The sequence below is a fragment of the Capsicum annuum genome, chromosome 7 (genome assembly GCF_002878395.1).
Source record: "Capsicum annuum cultivar UCD-10X-F1 chromosome 7, UCD10Xv1.1, whole genome shotgun sequence".
Classification (NCBI taxonomy): domain Eukaryota; kingdom Viridiplantae; phylum Streptophyta; class Magnoliopsida; order Solanales; family Solanaceae; genus Capsicum; species Capsicum annuum.
Genome location: NC_061117.1, coordinates 47,386,765 through 47,407,986, shown reverse-complemented (window position 1 = coordinate 47,407,986; position 21,222 = coordinate 47,386,765). Strand labels below are relative to the sequence as shown.

Genomic DNA, 21,222 nt, shown 5'->3' with positions numbered 1-21,222 from the left:
AGTAGAAACAAAAGCTGTTTTTGAGAAGGTGAGAGTAGTGGTTTTTTTTTCTGAAGATGAAAGAAGTGGCCTCGCCCCGAAAATACCCTTTTAAAAGGCACTTTTAAGAAAAACCACTTACAAACGCTTTTTAAAAGCTTCATTAAAAACTAATTATTGTTCAAAAATGTATTTCAAGTTAATTAGCCAAATACAAATTACTTCTCAATAAAAGCACCTTTTCAAATAAACTTATTTTAGAAATTTGACCAAATAGGCTACAAACAAGGCAATTAAAATGAAAAGTAAAAAATATGGATATAACCATATGGAATATGTATGAACAGTCTGTACCTGAATGTATGAACAGTCTGTACCTGATACTTTCATCTTAATGTATGAATGTCCCACAAGACTTGCTCATCAAACTTGGTCAGTACACCATCATCAAGTCGTTTCCATGTCCTGATCTTCTCCACATCAATCCACGCTTCCTTTCCCTTCCCAAGTTCTGCCTGTATTACCCTTGCTCTTCTAGGCCAACCAGCTACACCATAGCCATGATATCCAAAGCCTCCACCATAGCAAAACCATATACCTTTTATATTCCCACAATAATCATTATTATGATCATGACCAATAAAAACAGCCTTAACATCCCCCATAGAGATAAAGGTCTTCAAGACTCCGGAGTTTACTGATGAACATGCCACATATTCCCGGTAAGTGCCAACAATATCTTTTATAGGACCTTGACGAATTTCTGGAATTGGGATGTGGAAAAATGCTAATGCAGGATGCATTACTGGGAGTAGAGGAATCTCCACTGATTGATCGGCAAACTTCCATTGTCCCTGTGATTGTATTGACCTGCAAAACGTTAATAAACTCTGAATAGGCTAAATCGCCCTCATCAGAGCAGAAACAAGAAATGGAAACACAGAACAGAAATTTCTAATAAACGGCAGAATTGTGATGCAATGGGTAACGTGCAATCACTGAAATATGCACAGGAAGGTATGTGTTTGTGTGTGTGAGAGAGAGAGAGAGAGTTCATATGCTCCCTTCGAATGTCTGGCATCACAATACCTGAAATCTTTTGGAAACACCACGAAGCCAACTTAGTTGAGATTCCCTGATCCAATTATATGTCCGGACTCCATCAACAATAGCTCTATCTCCACTATCTATAAAATAAAGGTTAAGAATGCTGCTGTTACTTAAGTATGAGCCGGGTGCACCCCATACTTCAAGATTGTAGTTGCCAAATCCATCAATATCTGTCATGGGTTGCTGTTCCGCTGGATCTGAGGTAACTTTAGTTGATGGAAACGTTTGTGAAACTGAATAATCCATCAGGGATATGAAGGACATCAGTTCTTCACGATTCATAATGGATTCTTGATCATGGTTCCCCAAAACTGCTGCCCATGGAATTCCAGAATCTATAGCAGGAGCAAAAACTTCAAACATAGATTCTGCAGCATCAGTAGCACTTCTTCCAAATATGTTATCTCCTAATATAACAAAGTCCAGTCAGTTTTACAGAAAGTACAGAAGAACAGACAATGCTAAAGCAAATGATATGCAATCACCACTAAGCAACAGTGACATTTGTATCCTATACAAGTAATACATATGTGGAAGAACAAAAATAATGAAATTGCAGTTGGAGACACAGGTAATGTAGAAGTTCAGGGAGGTACATCAACAAGTATAAAATAAGTAATGATAAGCAAGATAGCGAGATGAAATGCAACTAATCAAGATGAAGTTGCAGAAGACTGGTGTTAGTAGCGCCTAGGTTTACCTTGAAGTATGCCAAAGAAGACTTAATTCATTATTCAAGGAACATCAGCTTAGATAAAGATTTTCTACAAATACGATAATTTAGGATGAAGTACGGGTTGAGTAGGAGACAAAGGAGAACAGAAAGAGGGAAGAGTTTAAGAATACAGAGAGGAGGGACATGTTGACACAAGCGCAAAATGAACGAGTAAAGAAGAAAAGCAAAACTTCCAAGAGATGCTTTGGAAGGGCGTTAGAGAGAAATGATTTGAATCACTGTGGACCAATCACTGTGGACCAATCACTGTGGACCAATGAACCTCTCGTCATAACTACATTGTCAAGATGTTAATTTACTTAGATTCTAGATTATAATTGTTTACGAGGAAACAGGAAACTAAAATAAGCGGAAAGTAACCAAGAGACTTAAAATATATTAACAGCTCCTATTTATTAGATCACCTGGATTTTACATGATTTATTTACAAATTCTAATTCTAAAATCACAGCCTCCATAAGACAGGTATGAGAGTATCGCACAATATTGACTAGTTAGAAAACTTCAAAAATGAAAAACACATTGGAATTTAAACCAGAAGAGAACACCCTTGTCCTGCACAAAGATTACCTAACCAAAGTATTATACATATACATATATGTATATATATTTGCATGCATGTATGTATGCATGCATGTAACACACACCAAATGAGAACTGGATCGCTTCAATGATACTACAGGGGACCTTTTACGGGTAAATAATCCTGGCAAGGATGATCCAATACGAGTCCAAAAACAGGCCTAGATGCCTCCTTTAGCTTAGACGGGTCCACCTGGATTATTCTCGCCCTACCTTAGCACCATGTCTTGTTAGTAATTTAGTGTGTCACAGTTCAACGCAACAATATTTAGCCTATTACTTAGGCTAATTAACAATAAAGATACTAAAAAATTGTAATACCCCGAAAAATCCAACTCAATATTAGCTCCATGTTTCAAGCTCATGCATAGTACATCATGGTTCCTTGGTAGTTTCATGATCAAGGTTGATGTGAATTAAAGTCTCAAATATGTCCTAGCTATTGTGCGAATCAAAACATTCCTTCCCAATTGAATTCTTGAGAAGGATATTGGTATCATCAACTTCAAACGAGTATATCTCTCATTATTCTACGAATTTTTGATCCCATGACCTACTAACAGGTAAATAATTTAATAAGCTTTCCGTCGATACCAAATTCGCCTAAAACGGACACCCGGTGAAGAAGTTATCGCTATTTTAAGTTTCTGCTGTAAGACGAATGCCATTTCATTGCATGGCGTGTCGCACCGAAGGCCAAAATGGCACTCGTCAATTTCCAGAAAGCCTCCGCGATAGCCCCGCTTCGCGCCAAGCTTCCAGGTCGCAATAATTGGCATTTTACCAAGCTCCGCGTCGCACCAGGGCCCTAAATCGGGATAAATTTTGCGTAGTTTTCAGTTTTCGTTTTAAACTCCTCAAGGGCAATATGGTAACTTCCCAAAACCCTATACATACTCTTTAAACACGGGATTGAAGCCCCAAAGCAGCCCTTTACATTAATTTTATCAAAATTCACTCAAGAACAGTCAAGAACAAGTCTAGGGTTTCCATTGGGGTTTCAAGCTTCAAGCAAATTCAACCGTAGATTCCACGAATTCTTAATCTAAGGTATGCGTAGTGTTCATCTATGGATCCAATCCGTTCATAGAGCTCAAGAATCATGTTTTTAAATGTAATTTTGGAAACTTTTTGTGGTGATATAAGCATGTACATGTTGATGATTGTTGTTTAAGTTTCAAAATGATATTTAAAGATGTTTTCATAAAATATATGTGGTTGTTAGTTGAAAAACATGAACTTTAGGTGGTTTGATGTGATGCAAGTATGAAATCCACCTATGCTTTAAAGAATGCATGCAAGGTGTTTGATAAAATGCCTAGGAGGCTAGAAACCCATAATTACATGATTCTATGATATCTAAATGACAAGTCCATACATGATTACATGATAGCTAACTATACACTTCCATATGAATTTCCATGCTATTTATGTGTTGTTGTTGTGGCATGAAGCATGTGTGATAATGGAAATATGAATTATATACACGAAATGTATCCATGCTCTCCCTACCATGTTGAGATGTGAATAAATACATGAAGTATACTATCCCCTACTTATAATATTGTGAATTGTGGACTCTAATCTTGTGATCAAGTCATGTCATGTGTGCCAGTTTCCTTCTATCGAGTCCTGGGGGTATTCGTACCCGAAAAATATAGCTGTGTGCCTAGAGCCATGCCATGTGCCACGATAAATCTCAGTCAAGCTATACTGTCACGACCCAAACCAGGGCCTGGCCGTGACGAGCATTTCGAACCATGGAGGCCTGAAACACCCCTATCTGTCTGGTAATAATGCACCTAATTCATATAATCAAAGAAATGTGGAAAAAAACACAATAATTCAGAAACATGGTCATAAATATGAAAAGAGACAATAACGGGCAGATAAAGTTCCCTCAACATCAATTATCCTCTGAACAACTGTCTATGAAAATCTCTAACAAATGACTGAAACAATGTCTATCTAAAAACTGGGACAAGGCCCCCAGTAGACCCAAAAACTGAATATACGATAAAAGGACTGCAGGACATAAGACCTTCCGAAACATAGAAGGCTCACCACTTGTCTCTACATCTTTGTCTGAAAGTTCTACTGATTCTCTTGACCCCTAGACTAGGCCTCTGAACCTGAGAGGTTGGAGAGGGGAGGGTGGGTCAGCACAAAAGTACTGGCACGCTGAGATATCAAAACAAAACATAATATTTTTACAAAGTATAGTTGAGAGCCATTATAAAGCAATTTCGTATCAAATCATTTGAAAGCATATGGGTGTAACGCAATAGTTTTTCTCAACAATAATGAAATGCATCTGAGCTAGGGGGAATACCCTGCATAATTTACACCAACTGTCAAACCTCGGTTGCCACCGAGATTAGAGTATAAGTGAGGGAGAGACACACAAGACCACGAAGCATGGTGTCTCGACCCAAATCAAATATGGTAGTGCACAAGACCACAAAGCATGGCTACTAACCATAATCCCAATTTGGGATAATATAATATCAGGTACGCAAGACCACAAAGCATGGTACCAAGTTCCCGAGTCAGCAAACACGGTTTCCAGCATAGAATCAATTGACTCATGCTTTCTTCGGGCAACCACCTATCTCATTTAAAATCAATGCATTCAAATTTCATCTTATTCAATCACATGTCGTATTCTGTAGGGTATCGTCATACCCGACTTGCAAGTCATCAATATCACATCCACATATGCATAATCATGTAAAAACCAAGGTGCTTCATTATTTACAAGTGGTGAACAATATTTATTTCAAATTCATGCTCTCTTTTATTGATCACAATATAATATGGAGTATCGAAACATTATCATGGGAATTTGAAAATAATTTATCATTCATATTTATCAAACTTCTGTGGAAAATCTCAAATCACATATGCATGGTTTTAACCATTGAAGTATATAGGCAAACAATTCCTATGACATAAAGAAAACGACTTAGAAATCGTATTGAAAGCAAGATATTAGCATTTGATTGAAAACCCCCATTTAAAAGCATGCACGTTCATAAAAACTACACCTATAAGATTTTTGGATAACCCGACGTACCTCTATTTCCAAGGATAACAGGTGTTTCTTGAAGCTTGCGGATTGATGAATCCAAATATGTAATTATCTTTGTAAACCTACGGTCAAATCTTGAACTATTTGGGTTTTTATTTTGAAACCCTAAGGAGAATCTTGAGCACTTTTGATGAAAGAATGTGTATTTTGGGGTCCTTGGAACTAAATCTCGTGCTTTAGGGCTAAGTAAGGGTGGAAAAGGACCACTTTGTCCTCAACACGGAGTGTTTAAATCACCAAAATTCCTTACATAGGCGCCGCCCATCCCATTGCCTATGTTCACATAGACGCCGCCTAGACTATCGCCTATGTTTACATAGGCACCGCCTAGGCTATGGCCTATGTTTTCCAGTGGCCATGGGCAATTGGTTAGGCGACGCTTATCACTTTGAAGGGCCATAACTTCTTGCTCGGGTGTCGGATTTTTGCCAAATTGGTATTGTTGGAAAGCTAACTCGAATACCTATCATTTGACACGTAGTAGGCTTTCTAATTCGACATATACAGAGAGTTATGGTCGATGGAAGCTGACACACTTTACAACGTCTACTAAAACTTAGTCGATTGAAATAGTACCAACTCTTCCTTGAGTTGAAGGACCTCTATGGTCAAAATTCAAGCTTGAGCGGATTCACATGCTACACAATAATTAACATGCCGTATTGGCATAGGATTTTATGGCTTCAGGATTAGCAACGCATCGAAATCATGGTCTATATTGTAGCCCGAAATGCGGAGCGTTACATTATCCCCCTTAGGATCATTTGTTCCCGAATGATGATGCGGGACACAGATAGACACGATTTCAAGCATAATAAAGGACTAGGAAAGATACGATCGAAATAGTACCTTCTGTCTTCTCCTCCATCGAAGCAAACAAATTGGGATATCTGATTCTCATGTCATCTTCTGACTCCCAAGTTGCTTCTTCGACTTTCTGATTCCTCCACAGTACCTTTACTGAGGCTATCTCTTTGCTCCTCAGCTTTCGAACTTGGCGATCTAAAATTTCAACGGGCTCTTTTTCGTAAGACAAGGAGTCTGTCACTTTGATACCCTCTACTGGCAATACCATAGAATGATCTCCAATGCATTTCTTCAACATGAATACATGGAATACCAGATGAATGGAACCCAAACTTGCAGGCAATTCTAACTCATATGCAACTGTACCAATTTTTTTCAAAATCTAATATGGCCCTACATAACGAGGCTCAAATTTACCCCTTTTTCCAAACCGCATAACTCCTTTCATAGGAGAAACCTTGAGAAACACCAAATCACCAATTTCAAACTCTAGTTCTCTTCTCTAAACATCGGCATAGGACTTCTGACGACTCTAAGCAGTCTTGAGTCGTTCTCTAATGATTTTTACTTTCTCCATCGCCTGATGAACAAGATCAGGCCCATACAACTGAGTCTCACCCACTCCATACCATCCTATCGGAGACCTACATCTCCTCCCATACAAGGCCTCAAAAGGAGCCATCTTGATGCTGGCATGGTAGCTATTATTGTAGGCGAATTCAACCAGTGACAGGTGATCTACCCAACTACCTTTGAAATCAATGACGCATGCCCTCAACATATCTTCGAGGGTCTGAATCTGAAGGTGGAAAGCTGTGCTCAAATTCACTTGTGTACCTAAACCCTTCTGAAAGGATCTCCAAAACTGAGATGAAAACTGCGTACCTCTGTCGGATATAATGAACACTAGTGCCCCATGCAATCGAATTATCTCCTTAATGTAAATCTTAACATAAACCTCTCCCGAATAATTAGTCCTCACAGGCAAAAAGTGGGCTGACTTGGTCAACCGATCTATAATCACCCATATAGAATCATACTGGTTTTGGGATCTCGGAAGTCCTATAATGAAGTCCATATTTATCATCTCCCACTTCCATAAAGGCAGGGCTATCTCTTGGGAAGTACCACCCGGCCTCATCTGTTCTACCTTCACTTGTTGACAGTTCAAACACTTGGACACAAAATCAGCTACGTCACGTTTCATGTTATTCCATCAATACAAGGTTTTTAGATCATGGTACATCTTAGTAGAGCCTGGGTGAATGACATACCTCGAAGTGTGCGCCTCATTAAGGATTCTTTCCCGTAGCCCATCGACATTCGAAATGCACAACCTACCCTGAAATCTCAGAATATCATCGCCACCAATTTCAAACGACATAACCTTTTGTTGACCCACATCTTTCTTGATTTGCATCAAGATGGGATCTTCAACCTGCTTCTCCTTAACTTCAGCACAAAGAGATGTAAGCTAACTCGTGAACAATCACCCCTCCATCTTCGGAATCTAAGAGGCGCACTCCCAGATTTGCAAGGCGGTGAATATCCTTAACCGTCTATTTCTTTCCTTCTTCAACATGAGAAAGGAGGGCGTCGGCTACAACATTTGCCTTGCCCGGATGGTAATGCAAACTCATATCATAGTCTTTCAAAAGATCCATCCAACGCCTCTGCCTGAGGTTCAATTCTTTCTGTGAGAAAACACACTGTAAACTCTTATGGTCAGTATAAATATCAACATGCACTCCATAGAAATAGTGCCTCTAAATTCTAAGTGCAAACACCACGGCTGCTAACTCCAAGTCATGAGTGGGGTAATTGCACTCATGCACCTTTAACTGCCTAGATGCATAAGCTATCACCTTACCACGCTGCATCAATACACAACCAAGTCCTACACAGGACGCATCACAATAAACCACAAAATCATCTACACCCTCTGGAAGGGTCAAAACAGGAGCAGTAGTCAGCTTGTCCTTCAATTTCTCAAAACTATTTTCACACAAGTCAGACCACACAAACTTCATCTTTTTCTGAGTCAGTTTAGTAAGCGGAGCAGCTATGGAAGAAAAACTCTCTACAAACCTTCTGTAATACCCCGTCAAACCCAAGAAGCTCCGAATACCGGTTGGAGTCGTGGGTCTGGGCCATTTTCTCACTGCTTCAACTTTCTGGGGATCCACTCTTATCCCATCACTAGACACAATATGCCCTAGGAAGGCAATAGCGTCTAACCAGAATTCACACTTAGAAAATTTAGCATACAGCTGATGATCCTTAAGGGTCTGAAGGATAATTCGGAGATGATTGGCGTGATCCTCTTTACTCTTAGAATAGATCAAAATATCATCAATAAATACAATGACGAACAAGTCAAGAAACTGACGAAACACTCTATTCATAAGATCCATGAAGGCTGCAGGTGCGTTAGTCAACCCGAAGGACATGACTAGAAATTCGTAGTGACCATATCGGGTTCGGAAGGCCGTCTTGGGTATGTCTGACTCCCTAACTTTCAACTGATGATAACCCGAACGAAGGTCTATTTTTGAAAAGCACTTGCCACCCTGAAGCTGGTCAAAAAGGTCGTTAATCCTAGGAAGAGGATATTTATTTTTAATCGTGACCTTATTCAGCTGACGGTAGTCTATGCACATCCGAAGGAACCCATCTTTCTTTCGCACGAAGAGCACGGGTGCACCCCATTGGGAAATACTAGGATGAATAAAACCTTTGTCTAAGAGGTCTGCAAGCTGTTCCTTTAACTCCTTTAGTTCCGCGGGAGCCATTCTATATGGCGAAATAGAAATAGAACGAGTGTCTGGCAACACATCACTGCCAAAATTTATCTCCCTATCAGGAGGTATCCCTGGGAGATCTTCGGGAAAGACTTTTGGGAATTCATTCACTACAGGGACTGACTGCAGAGGAAGGTTTCCAACTTTTGAATCTTTCTCGGATTAGATGATACATACAACCTTTGGAGATAAGCTTTCGGGCTCTAAGATAAGAGATAAAGTGACCTCTAGGTTCCACAGAACTCCCTGCCCAAACAACTGGTCTCATTCGGGAAAGAAAAAGTGACCTTTCGGGTTCTGCAATCAAGGGTCACATAACACGAATGGAGCCAGTCCATCCCAAGGATGGCATCAAAGTCTATCATACCCAGTTTTATAAGGTCTGCCACAGTTTCCCTACCATGAATAGACACGACACAATTTCTATATACCCTTCTAGCAACAACAGAATCACCTAAAGGAGTAGAAACAGAGAAGGGTTCTATAATAACTTCGGGCTCAAACCCGAAACCAACAGCCACATAAGGGGTCACATAAGATAAAGTAGACCCGGGATCAAGCAATACATAAACATCACGAGAAAAGATTCGTAACATACGGGTGACAACATCTGGTGAAGCTTCCGCCTCCTGGCGGTTAGTCAAAGAATATAACCGATTGCGACCGCTTCCGGCAGCTAAAGGGGCACCTTTAAGGAAAGGAGCTATGGAGGCGGCTTGGGACTTAGCCCCCCCACCCCCGCATTTACTCCAGCAAATGGACAATTTGCTTTGAAGGTGTCCCACTTTGCCACAAGTATAGCAGTTTCTTCCCTCAAACCAGCACTTCCCTGGATGATTCCTAAACCCCACACCGTGGACGAGTATGATGCTGCTGGGCCACACTGCCCTAAGACTGTGTACCTAGAGCTTTGGACCCATGAGAGTCTGAAAATTCTGAGTTTGTCTGTTTGTCGGTGGTCTAGGTGCTGGGGCGCTGGCTGCTGACTGTGCATTATTCCAAAACTTCTTCTTCTTCGACCACTTATTACCCCAGTTACCACTCTGCGGCTGACTCTGGTGCTGGTCCGCAGATCTAGCTCTCTTAGCCTGTCTGTCTTTCTCTCTAGATTCAGCAATCTTTTTCTTCTTCTCTTCCACTTTATGTATATGAACGGTCAACTGAGCAAAGTCTAACTCCTTATTCAACATAGCCCCCTGGCACTCCAGTACCAGGTCATCAGCAAGGCCAGATGCAAATTTCCTCATTCGGGCCCTCATATTACTAGTCAACTCTGGTGCATAGCGGGCTAGTTTATTAAACTTCAAAGTGTACTCCTGGACACTCATACTGCCCAGCTTCAAATTCATAAACTCTTCCGCTTTGGCCTCCCTCAACTCCAGAGGAAAGAATCGATCAAGGAAGGCTTCCACAAATTCGCCCCAAACTGTGGGCTCAGCACTTTCACCTTTTTCATCTTCCCAGTCGGCATAGCATACCACTGACTCGCAACGTCTTTGAGCTGATAGGTTGCTAACTCCACTCCTTCAACCTCATCCACATGCATCACCTTAAAGATCTTTTCCATCTCATCCACGAACTCCTGTGGATCTTCCTCCACCTTGGTGCCAGTGAACTTAGGTGGGTTCATCTTCATGAAATGTCCGACTCTAGTAGCCTCAGATGTAACAGATGCAGACCCAACATCTTCCGATCGTTGAGCTTGGTTGGCTACCAACTGTGTCAGCATATGAATAGACCGTCTGAATTCTGCATTTGAAATATCTCCCTGAGTAGTTGGGGGACGGTTGACATTAGTACGCGGAGCCCGAGGTGGACTGGTCGGGACTGAAGGGACACCCGAAGTAGGGACAAATTCTGGAGTGTGAGCCCTATTACGGGTCCGCATCCCATGGGTGGGACGGACCTCATCTGCCTAAGCATTCTGATCGATGATACGACGTGGAGGCATAACTATGTTTCTGAAACACACAAGTGATCATTGATTAGGGGACAGTTCAGACTCTGAAGCACGAACTAAATCACAAAGAAGGGAAACATTTACTAAACGCCTAGCAGCCTCCTGCTTATAAGTGTGGCGCGCTACACAGCCATAAACAAGACTCTACCCGACGTAATTTTGCAGACACCGTGGGACCATGAACCGTGCTTTGATACCAAGTTTGTCATGACCCAAACCAGGGCCTGGCCGTGACGAGCATTTCGAGCCATGGAGGCCCGAAACACCCCTATCTGTCTGGTAATCATGCACCTAATTCATATGATCAAAGAAATGCGGAAAAAAACACAATAATTCGGAAACATGGTCATAAATATGAAAAGAGACAATAACGGGGAGATAAAGTTCCCTCAACATCAATTATCCTCTGAACAACTGTCTATGAAAATCTCTAACAAATGACTGAAACAATGTCTATCTGAAAACTGGGACAAGGCCCTCAGTAGACCCAAAAACTGAATATAAGATAAAAGGACTGCAGGACATAAGACCTTCCGAAACATAGAAGGCTCACCACTTGTCTCTACATCTCTATCTGAAAGTTCTACTAATTCTCTTGACCCCTAGACTGGGCCTCTGAACCTGAGAGGTTGGAGAGGGAAGGGGGTCAGCACAAAAGTACTGGCATGCTGAGATATCAAAACAAAACATAATATTTTTACAAAGTATAGTTGAGAGCCATTATAAAGCAATTTCGTATCAAATCATTTGAAAGCACATGGGTGTAATGAAATAGTTTTTCTCAACAATAATAAAATGCAAATGAGCTAGGTGAAATAACCTGCATAATTTACACCGTCAAACCTCGGTTGCCGCCGAGATTAGAGTATAAGTGAGGGAGAGACACACAAGACCACGAAGCATGGTGTCTCGACCCAAATCAAATATGGTAGTGCACAAGACCACAAAGCATGGCTACTAACCATAATCCCAATTTGGGATAATATAATATCAGGTACGCAAGACCACAAAGCATGGTACCAAGTTCCCGAGTCGGCAAACACGGTTTCCAGCGTAGAATCAATTGACTCATGCTTTCTTCGGGCAACCACCTATCTCATTTAAAATCAATGCATTCAAATTTCATCTTATTCAATCACATGTCATATTCTGTATGGTATCGTCATACCCGACTTGCAAGTCATCAATATCACATCCACATATGCATAATCATGTTAAAACCAAGGTGCTTCATCATTTACAAGTGGTGAACAATATTTATTTCAAATTCATGCTCTCTTTTGTTGATCACAATATAATATGAGTATCGAAACATAATCATGGGAATTTGAAAACAATTTATCATTCATATTTATCAAACTTCCATGGAAAATCTCAAATCACATATGCATGGTTTCAACCATTGAAGTATATAGGCAAACAATTCCCATGACATAAAGAAAAGGACTTAGAAATCGTATTGAAAGCAAGATATTAGCATTTGATTGAAAACCCCCATTTAAAAGCATGCACGTTCATAAAAACTACACCCATGAGATTTTTGGATAACCCCACGTACCTCTATTTCCAAGGATAATAGGTGTTTCTTGAAGCTTGCGGATTGACGAATCCAAATATGTAATTATCTTTGTAAACCTACGATCAAATCTTGAACTATTTGGGTTTTTATTTTGAAATCCTAAGGAGAATCTTGAGCACTTTTGATGAAAGAATATGTATTTTGGGGTGCTTTGAACTAAATCTCGTGTTTTAGGGCTAAGTAAGGGTGGAAAAGGACCACTTTGTCCTCAACACGGAGTGTTTAAATCACCAGAATGCCTTACATAGGTGCCGCCCATCCCGTTGCCTATGTTCACATAGGCGCCGCCTAGGCTATCGCCTATGTTTGCATAGGCGCCGCCTAGGCTATCGCCTATGTTTACATAGGCGCCGCCAATCCCGTTGCCTATGTTTACATAGGCGCCGCCTAGGCTATGGCCTATGTTTTCCAGTGGCCATGGGCGATTGGTTAGGCGACGCTTATCACTTTGAAGGGTCATAAATTCTTGCTCGGGTGTCCGATTTTTGCCAAATTGGTATCGTTGGAAAGCTAACTCGAATACCTATCATTTGACACGTAGTAGGCTTCCTAATTCGACATATACAGAGAGTTATGGTCGATGGAAGCTGACACACTTTACAACGTCTACTAAAACTTAGTCGATTGAAATAGTTCCAACTCGTCCTTGAGTTGAAGGACCTCTATGGTCTAAATTCAAGCTTGAGCGGATTCGCATGCTACACAATAATTAACATGCCGTATTGGCATAGGATTTTATGGCTTCAGGATTAGCTACGCATCGAAATCATGGTCTATATTGTAGCCCGAATTACGGGGCATTACATATACTCTATAGAACTCAGTCAGTTATGTAACTCATGAAACATCAGAAATCTCATGATCTCAGTTAACTCTCAGATAATAGTACTACTTCGTCAGTCAACAGATGTTAGTTATTCAGTCCATGTACAGCCAGTTGAATCATGTTCAGTCCCTTTAGATGGGAGTAGAAGTTAGCACTGAATGAACCCAAGGATGGGAGCTCACCTGCCAGTTCAAGGTGTGATTCTTAGCAGTCATCCTTGTGTTCCAGAACTACGTAGCCACCGTAGGTTGAGACGTCTTAACCTGTCAGATTAGGGTTGATGGGGTGACTTAACCTGTCAGTTTAAGGTCCCACCGTTCTTACTTTGAGTACCTGCCAGATAAAGGTCACTCACAACTATCCTTACCAGTGGCACAGTATTGACACCCCTCCAGTCGGGGCATAGATTGAACCCCAGCTTAGCCGTAATGGTATACATAGCGCATGTCGGTTAAACAACTATCTCCCACAGTTTCAGTATCAGTCTCAGTAAAAGAACTCAGACAATTCTTCAGATATCAGTATACCAGGACTGTTAGATACAATCAAATTCAGTTATAGCACGGGACTCAGAGAGTTCTACCAAATTCAGGACTGTCAGACACAGTCGCTCATGTATCAGAACTACAGTTCCAGTCATGTATTAGCATACAGATTTAGCGTACAGCATTTCAGCCATCCAATCTGACTTGATAAAAGAGATAAAACAATCCTGGTACTCTGATCCTAAGCAGAGGATGATTCTCTTGATCCAGAACAATACAAGCCCCCATCCTTACCTTAAGTACCATGCTGGCATCCCTAGTAGAAAGGGCAAGGTAATGGTTGGTTCTGATGCAACTTTGAGACACAAGTTGATGTCTTTATACCACACTAGTTCTATTCGTGGTCACTCTGGAATTAAAGCTACACTGGAGAGGTTGAAGCAAGAATTCTATTGGAAAAAGATGAAACAGGATGTTTACAACTTTGTCAAGCAATGTGATGTGTGTCAAAGGTGTAAAGGGGAGAACGTAGCCTATCCAAGGCTCCTACAGCCACTCCCTATTCCTCCCTATTCCTGAGGGAGTATGGCAAGATATTTCAATGGACTTCATTGAAGGTTTACCCGGGCTTGCAGGAAAAGAAACAATTTTTGTGGTGGTAGACAGGTTGAGCAACGCTGCACATTTTCTTTCCTTGAAACATCTTTACATTGCACTAGATGTAGCCCAACTATTCATGAATGAGGTGTTCAAATTGCATGGAATGCCCAGGTCTATTGTATCAAATAAGGATGCCATTTTCACCAGGCAGGAGTTTTTCAAGCTATATTGCCTACCATCCCCAAACTGATGGACTGACTGAAGTGGTGAATAGGTGTCTAGAGTGTTACCTCCGGTGCATGACTTGTGAGAAACCCAAGGAGTGGCCACAGTGGTTACCACTAGCTGAATGGTGGTATAACACCACCTCCCACTCTTCTACTCTAATGACCCCTTATGAAATTGTGTATGGTCAGAAACCACCTCTTTTACTTCCCTACATGACACTGGATTCCCAACTTAATGCAGTTGATAGAAGCTTGAGTGCTAGAGAAGCTACACTGAGGTTGCTGAAGTCTAACCTGCTGAAAGCTCGAAACAGGATGAAAGTCCAGGCTGACAAAAAGAGGTCTGACAGGTGCTGTGAGATTGGTGATTGGGTTTATGTGAAACTCCAACCCTATAGGCAGGCTTCCTTGAGATCTCATTCCTTCCAAAAACTATCTGCTAAGCTCTTTGGACCTTTTGAGATTATAGCTAAGGTAGGCATGGTTGCATACACTTTGGCATTACCTGCAGGCACTAAACTTCATCCTACCTTTCATTTGTCTCGGCTAAAGAAAAGAATTGGTTCCAATCTTTCTTCAACCACCCTTCCCATTGTTCATTCTGATTCTGGTTATGTGTTTCTGGTTCCGGAGAGGGTGTTGGACAAAAGAATTGTTCAGAAACACGGCACAGCTGCAACTCAATTTCTGATCAAATGGTTCAATACTGCTGAGAAAGATAGCACCTGGGAGGACTATGACTCTTTCCTGCTGAAGTTCCCTCACTTCAATCCTTGAGGACAAAGATTGTCTCAAGGGGAGGGTATTTGATGTGATCCTATTTTAGCATATTCAGTTAGCTGCTATTGTATTTCAATTTTAGTTTAAAGATTAGGCACATGCAAGTTATGTGACCTACTGCCAGCTGTTCAGGAGTTAGTTATTATAACTGACTTTTGGACTAAAATCCCAAATTCAGTTAGGATCATTGTATAAGTAGCTAGATTCTCCATTGTAATCATTAGACAAAATTCATTCAAGTAAATCAATAACAACTTTCTCTCTTTTCTTTTGAGTTCACAAGAGTTCCATTAAAGCTCTTAGAGATAACTGTTCAAGAACAATTCAGTGATTTGTTCTTTAGGTAATCTCGTTTCTTCTCAATTTGGATCGATTGATTTAGTTATCAGCAGATATTGATGAAGTGTTTTAGTCATTTGGTTTCAGTTTAGTTTGAGTTAGCTGGGGCTTGTCCTAGTAGCTCTCTAGTTAGAAGCAGAGGTTTGTCCGACTATTTTCTATTTTGGATTCCAAGTATTGGTTTTAAAATTTCGAAGTTTAATATTTTCAGTAAGATATTAATCTAGTTTCAGTTACGACATTAATTCAGTTATTTCAAGATTCCGCATGTCAAGTTTATCTTTATTATGAGTTTCAGAGCTGTTAGAAGGCTTAATAGGTTAACTGGGGACTACTCGTAGTCTTGAGCACCGTGTGACGTCCAGGGTGTATTTACGGGGCGTTACACAACCATTACGAGAAAAATTCACATCACAATTGTTATCTACCAATTTTCCAACTGAAATAAGACTAGTAGAGAGCTTTGGTGACACAAAAACATTGTTGAAAGTTTTAGTAATATCCCCACATTGGTAATGGGTAAATTACTACCATTGGCAATTTGAATTTGCGATGTACCATGATATTTACGAACATTTTTAGCATACTAGCTGAGTTGGTCATATGATCGGAAGCGCCAGAATCAACAAGCCAAAAATTAAATGCAAGATCATTACCTTGTCGCCCCAAAGCTAAAAAGGCTGACATGATCATTTGTCTTACCATTTCAGGGGTAAGAACTTGTCCCGAAGATGAGTTCTCAATAGTGAAACCATTTATCCCAGCTTGAAAATCATTGACCTTATGGTTTTGAGGGTGTTTGGGACACTCTTTGATAATGTGTCCTTGTTATTTGCAATAATTACAAAACTTCCGTCCACAATTGCTAGCAATATGACCATATTCCTTGCAACTGTAGCATTGAGTCCTAGTCATATCTGTACCTTTTCCTTTACCTTGGGTAACAAATGCAACAACAATATCATCAATTTGCTTGAAAGTATTTTGTGTGACAAAACGCAGCTCTTCACGAAGTAATTCCCTAAAACAAACATCCAAGGAGGGAGACGGGTCACGATTCATCAAGTGAGAGCGAATACTGTCAAACTTGGAACGTAACTTTATCAAAAATTGATCTCGCTTGCTTTGCTCATGAACTGCCTGAATTACAAAAAAAGATTCGGCAGGTATTTTGTCATAAACAATATCTGTAAATTCAGCCGATAAATTTTGAAATCCAGGAAAATAATCCTAAACGGATTGATCTCTTTGAAAGTAATTAACAATTTCATACTGTAACTGAAAACGTCTTACGCTATTGTCTTGGTAGTAAACCTTTTGTAAATAATCCCACATGGCCTTAGCATTCTTGTAAGGCCTGAGATTTAAGAGCAATAAGTGAGTTAATTGACCCCAAAATCCATGTTATCACTCGAGCATCCTTAATCTTCCGTTCACCTAACTTTGTAGGATCAGTAGGAGCAGGGTCGCTTCCATCTATATGTCCCCGTAGTTCGTTTCTGAAATTGTCAGGAAGAATAATTTTTTCCAATGAAGCAAACATTGAAGCATTCAAATTGATGCGAAGCCATGTTCTTGAATAGCTATAAAAATTAGACACTATGACTCAAAAAAAAACAACCAGAATGACCAAGATCAAAAGTCGAAGATGTTGACAAACCGTCAACACAACCAAAAATTTAAAAAAAAAATTGAAATAAATCAAAATGGACTCTATGAAACTCGACAGCCAAGGGAAGGCTCTAATGTCGTGTCAAATTTGTGCTAAATGTCTCTCAATGTTGAGTCTTGCCATTAAATAGAAAGTATTCAAACATTACATTCCCCAAAATTTGTCTTTCCTATCCCTAAAGATCAACTATTCTATCCCTTTGAATCTGCTAATATATCCCTTATAATCTGTTATTCCATCTCTTTAATTACTATATCATATCTCTATAATTACAAATATACTACAATATATAATTACATTAATATATACAATATTCACTATTAATTCATGATCTTTGAGTTGTCTATCATGCTAACAAACTGTATCTTCTTCACAAAATGCTTTTGTGCAGGAAAGACAGATTTTGGATGTAATTTTGTTGGCACATGAAGTGGCAGATTCTAAAATAAAGGAAGGTGCTCCAGTGTTCCGTGCAGCATAGACCTTGAAAAGGCATGATATGGTCACATGAATTGGAATTATCTTGATTTCTTTATGTTGAAGACGAGTTTTGGCGAGAGAGAGGGAGAGAGTGGGTCAAATTTTGAATTTCAATAATGAGATATTTGATTCTGTTGAATGGCAACCATGTGCCTTCTTTTAGTAGTGCGAGAAGATTGAGACACAAGATGTTCTATCACCTACACTTTTCATTTTATAGATAGAAGCATCGAGTGGATGATCGATAGAGCCGTGAAGGGCGTACCTTAAGGGTTTCAATGCAGCGTTGATGAACTTGGTACCATATCAATCTCTCATCTAGTGTCCGTATATAATACTTTGGTATTTTGTGATTGAGATGGGATATTGTTGGAATACTTGGTCAAGTGTTAACTTGGGTCTAGGTAGAGTCTGATTTTAAGATTAATCTTAGAAAGTGTGAAAATTATACTTGTTGGAGAGGTGGATAACATTGATTACATTGTAGGGTACGAATCTTCCAACTACCTACCCGAGTCTTACCACTGCCCATTAGATGCTTCGAATAAGGATCAAAATGTATAGAACTTGATTTGTCAGGGAGTTGAGCAAATGGCAGCAGAGATTTTGAGTGGAGGAACAAGTTTTTGAAGAGGAGTATATAACTAAAGATGTCAACAAGATTTCATGGCATTGTTCCATCACGGGTAGGAGACGAGAAGAGAGTTAGTATTTTGGCATTAGAAGGGGTTTGGGTACAACACTTTGAAAGATGATTTTGCAAACATGTACAAAGTCTCATCCCTAAAGGATTTGTCAATTCAACAAATTCAAAAGATACCAAATTCAAAAGATACAAAGTGGAGAGGTTTACTGGACATGGGTTCTTGAGGAATTTCCATAATTTGGAGGTGATTGAGTTCCAAGGATTGCTAGATTTGCTTCAAAAACAATGTAATCACTCGATAGCCATGATGGCTGGAGGTGGGTGTTGGGGAATAATTGAACTCTCTTTGTTAATTCTTTTCATGAAAAACATTTTGACTAGGGCGGTGGTTGCATTTTCATATAGTCTGATTTGGATCCCAACGGTACAAATGAAGGTGTGTTTCTTCACGTGGTGATTCTGACAACAGATAATCTCAGGATGCAACTGTTCATTTGCGTCAGCGTTTCATGTGCGATGAGGCAGGTGAAGATGATTATCTTGCCTCAAGTTTATGGCGGGAAATACTTAATTGGTTTGACATATCATGGGTGATGCCAACCATAGTAAAGGAGTTAATGTTCAGTTAGAATTGTGGGAGGAGGAAAACGCACACACAAGATCTAAACAAGCTGCTAATAATTTAGCTAAGGACTAGTTTTTCTTGCTTCTTTATCTGTGATCATAGTTTTAAATATCTAATATCAGATGAATTAGTTCTACTTACTTGAGATACTGTCAAGACAATACATATTGGTTATAGTTTCCAATGGTTCAGAAAAGGAAAGAACAATTAATAGATACTTCATGTAGTTTTGAACTCCGATAATAACAAAAGTGGAAGTTAATATTGTTACCCGTAAATACAATCAAGTCTGGCTTCTCAATCTCAATTATTTTCCTCAAGAACTGAGTAGTGTTGAGATCGGTGCAGCAATTGAACTCACTCTCCAACACATCTCTACACCGAGTCAGCATCCCATTCCCATAGTGCATATCTGCAACCTAACAACATCAGACGGAAACAAAATTAAAACAAATTATGACAAGAAAACATATTTTATGTATACATACACCAGTAAAAATAGAGAGAAACATATCCACATTAATGTCAAATGGATTTATCTTCATTTTGGAAAGGAAAATGAACAGCTCTATATGTTTCATTTTCGTTCAGTATTGCATAACGGCATAAAAACAGAGGATACTGATGTAGAATCTACTTTGGCAGAAAATCAAGAACAAAAAGAAATCCTATGGTAACTGTACAGTGCAACAAAATCTAAAAAAATGTTTCACTTACTCGGGAGAAAGAAGAAAAACTGATTGTCCTCAACTTACTTGAACAGTTTTCATAGAACCCATAAGGAAAATCTTCTATTATCTCCAACACACACACAAAAAAAAAAAAAAAACTATTTTCAATATCTAGAAAGAAACAACTAAAGTTCCTCAATATAAGTTCTTTTATCTTTAGTAATCCAGAAGAAACAACAAAACATATCATTCTAGGAAGAGACGAGTAGTTTTCTTCGATTCACTTTAATATTTTTTTTCCAAGATATCATTAAATAAGAAAATATTTTACTTTTTACGGAAAACAAAAAACAATCTATATTTCTAGGATGTTTCTATTAGCACCTGCAGGATTTTAAAGGTTCCATCGGAGCGGAAATGCAGAGGCAGCTGAGGCTTCTTCTTGAGCTTGATATTTTGGTAATCAGTACTTAGTCTACTAGAGATAATAAAGGTGTCTAGTAGATACAAAGAAGCAAAAGTGAAGGTGAAAAACAACAAAGAGTGGATCCATTTTGTTGCTGATTCCATAGTTTGTTGAAGGATCCAAATGGAGAAGCAACAATAAAGATGTGATACACTTATTTTTTTCAGTAAAGATGTACTTAATAAACTTGTATCTTCATTTTTACTAAGCTTAGCTAGCTACTTTGACTCTCATGTTTTTTCTTTTTTCTTCTTTCAGATTAAATGTGCTCAACTATTTAGCAGTTCACACCTGTACCTGGGTTTGGTATGGAAAGTACACTAGTGTCGGTTGTACAATTTCTTGCAAACGGTATTGTCATTTCGAAAATTTGCATTTTAGTCCATTTCTTTTTCTGAAACTAATTTTTCAAAAATAATTTGAAGATACATTTTGTAGCAAAATGGGAGGGGTCGTTTTGGCAGGGTGTGTTGTTTTCGGCGTTTAGTAAAATCTGTATTTTACAATAATAATTTTAAATTAATTATATGAACAATCATATGAAGTTGCGATAGCGCCCCAGCGCACACGCAAGTGTACATGGTCTACCAAGTAATATAGTGCCTTCAAGAAAACCGAATATCGATCCCACAGGGACTTGTTTCAACGACTATTCACTTCTAGTTCACAATTTAGATTAATTGATGCAAGCGTAACCAAAAAAGAGTTTTGAATATTGTAAATTTCAAGTAAAGTAAACAATGCGTAAAATAAAGGTCTT

At 39.4% G+C, this 21,222-nt stretch overlaps 1 protein-coding gene across 13 annotated transcripts in view; it reads right to left on the bottom strand.

Annotated features, from left to right (window-relative positions):
- The window catches only part of LOC107850160 (probable inactive purple acid phosphatase 28), a 75,923-nt gene extending 55,181 nt beyond the window's left edge, over positions 1–20,742 (bottom strand). For 4 of the 13 annotated variants that reach the window (XR_007042732.1, XM_047393533.1, XM_047393531.1 and 1 more), the window contains exons 1-4: positions 20,043–20,261; positions 19,597–19,744; positions 1,069–1,496; positions 357–833 (exon numbers count right to left, since the gene is read on the bottom strand). Coding sequence is in view for 9 of the 13 variants with exons in the window: in XM_047393533.1 (XP_047249489.1) it covers positions 366–833; positions 1,069–1,496; positions 19,597–19,744; positions 20,043–20,246 (1,248 nt within the window). In the remaining 4 variants the exon portion in view is untranslated. Of the gene's footprint in view, positions 1–333; positions 834–1,068; positions 1,497–19,596; positions 19,745–20,042; positions 20,262–20,380 lie in introns of those variants that run through there. The other 9 variants (XR_001668497.2, XM_016694607.2, XM_016694596.2 and 6 more) reach the window with 4 other exon arrangements.
- Positions 20,743–21,222: the final 480 nt, after the last annotated feature.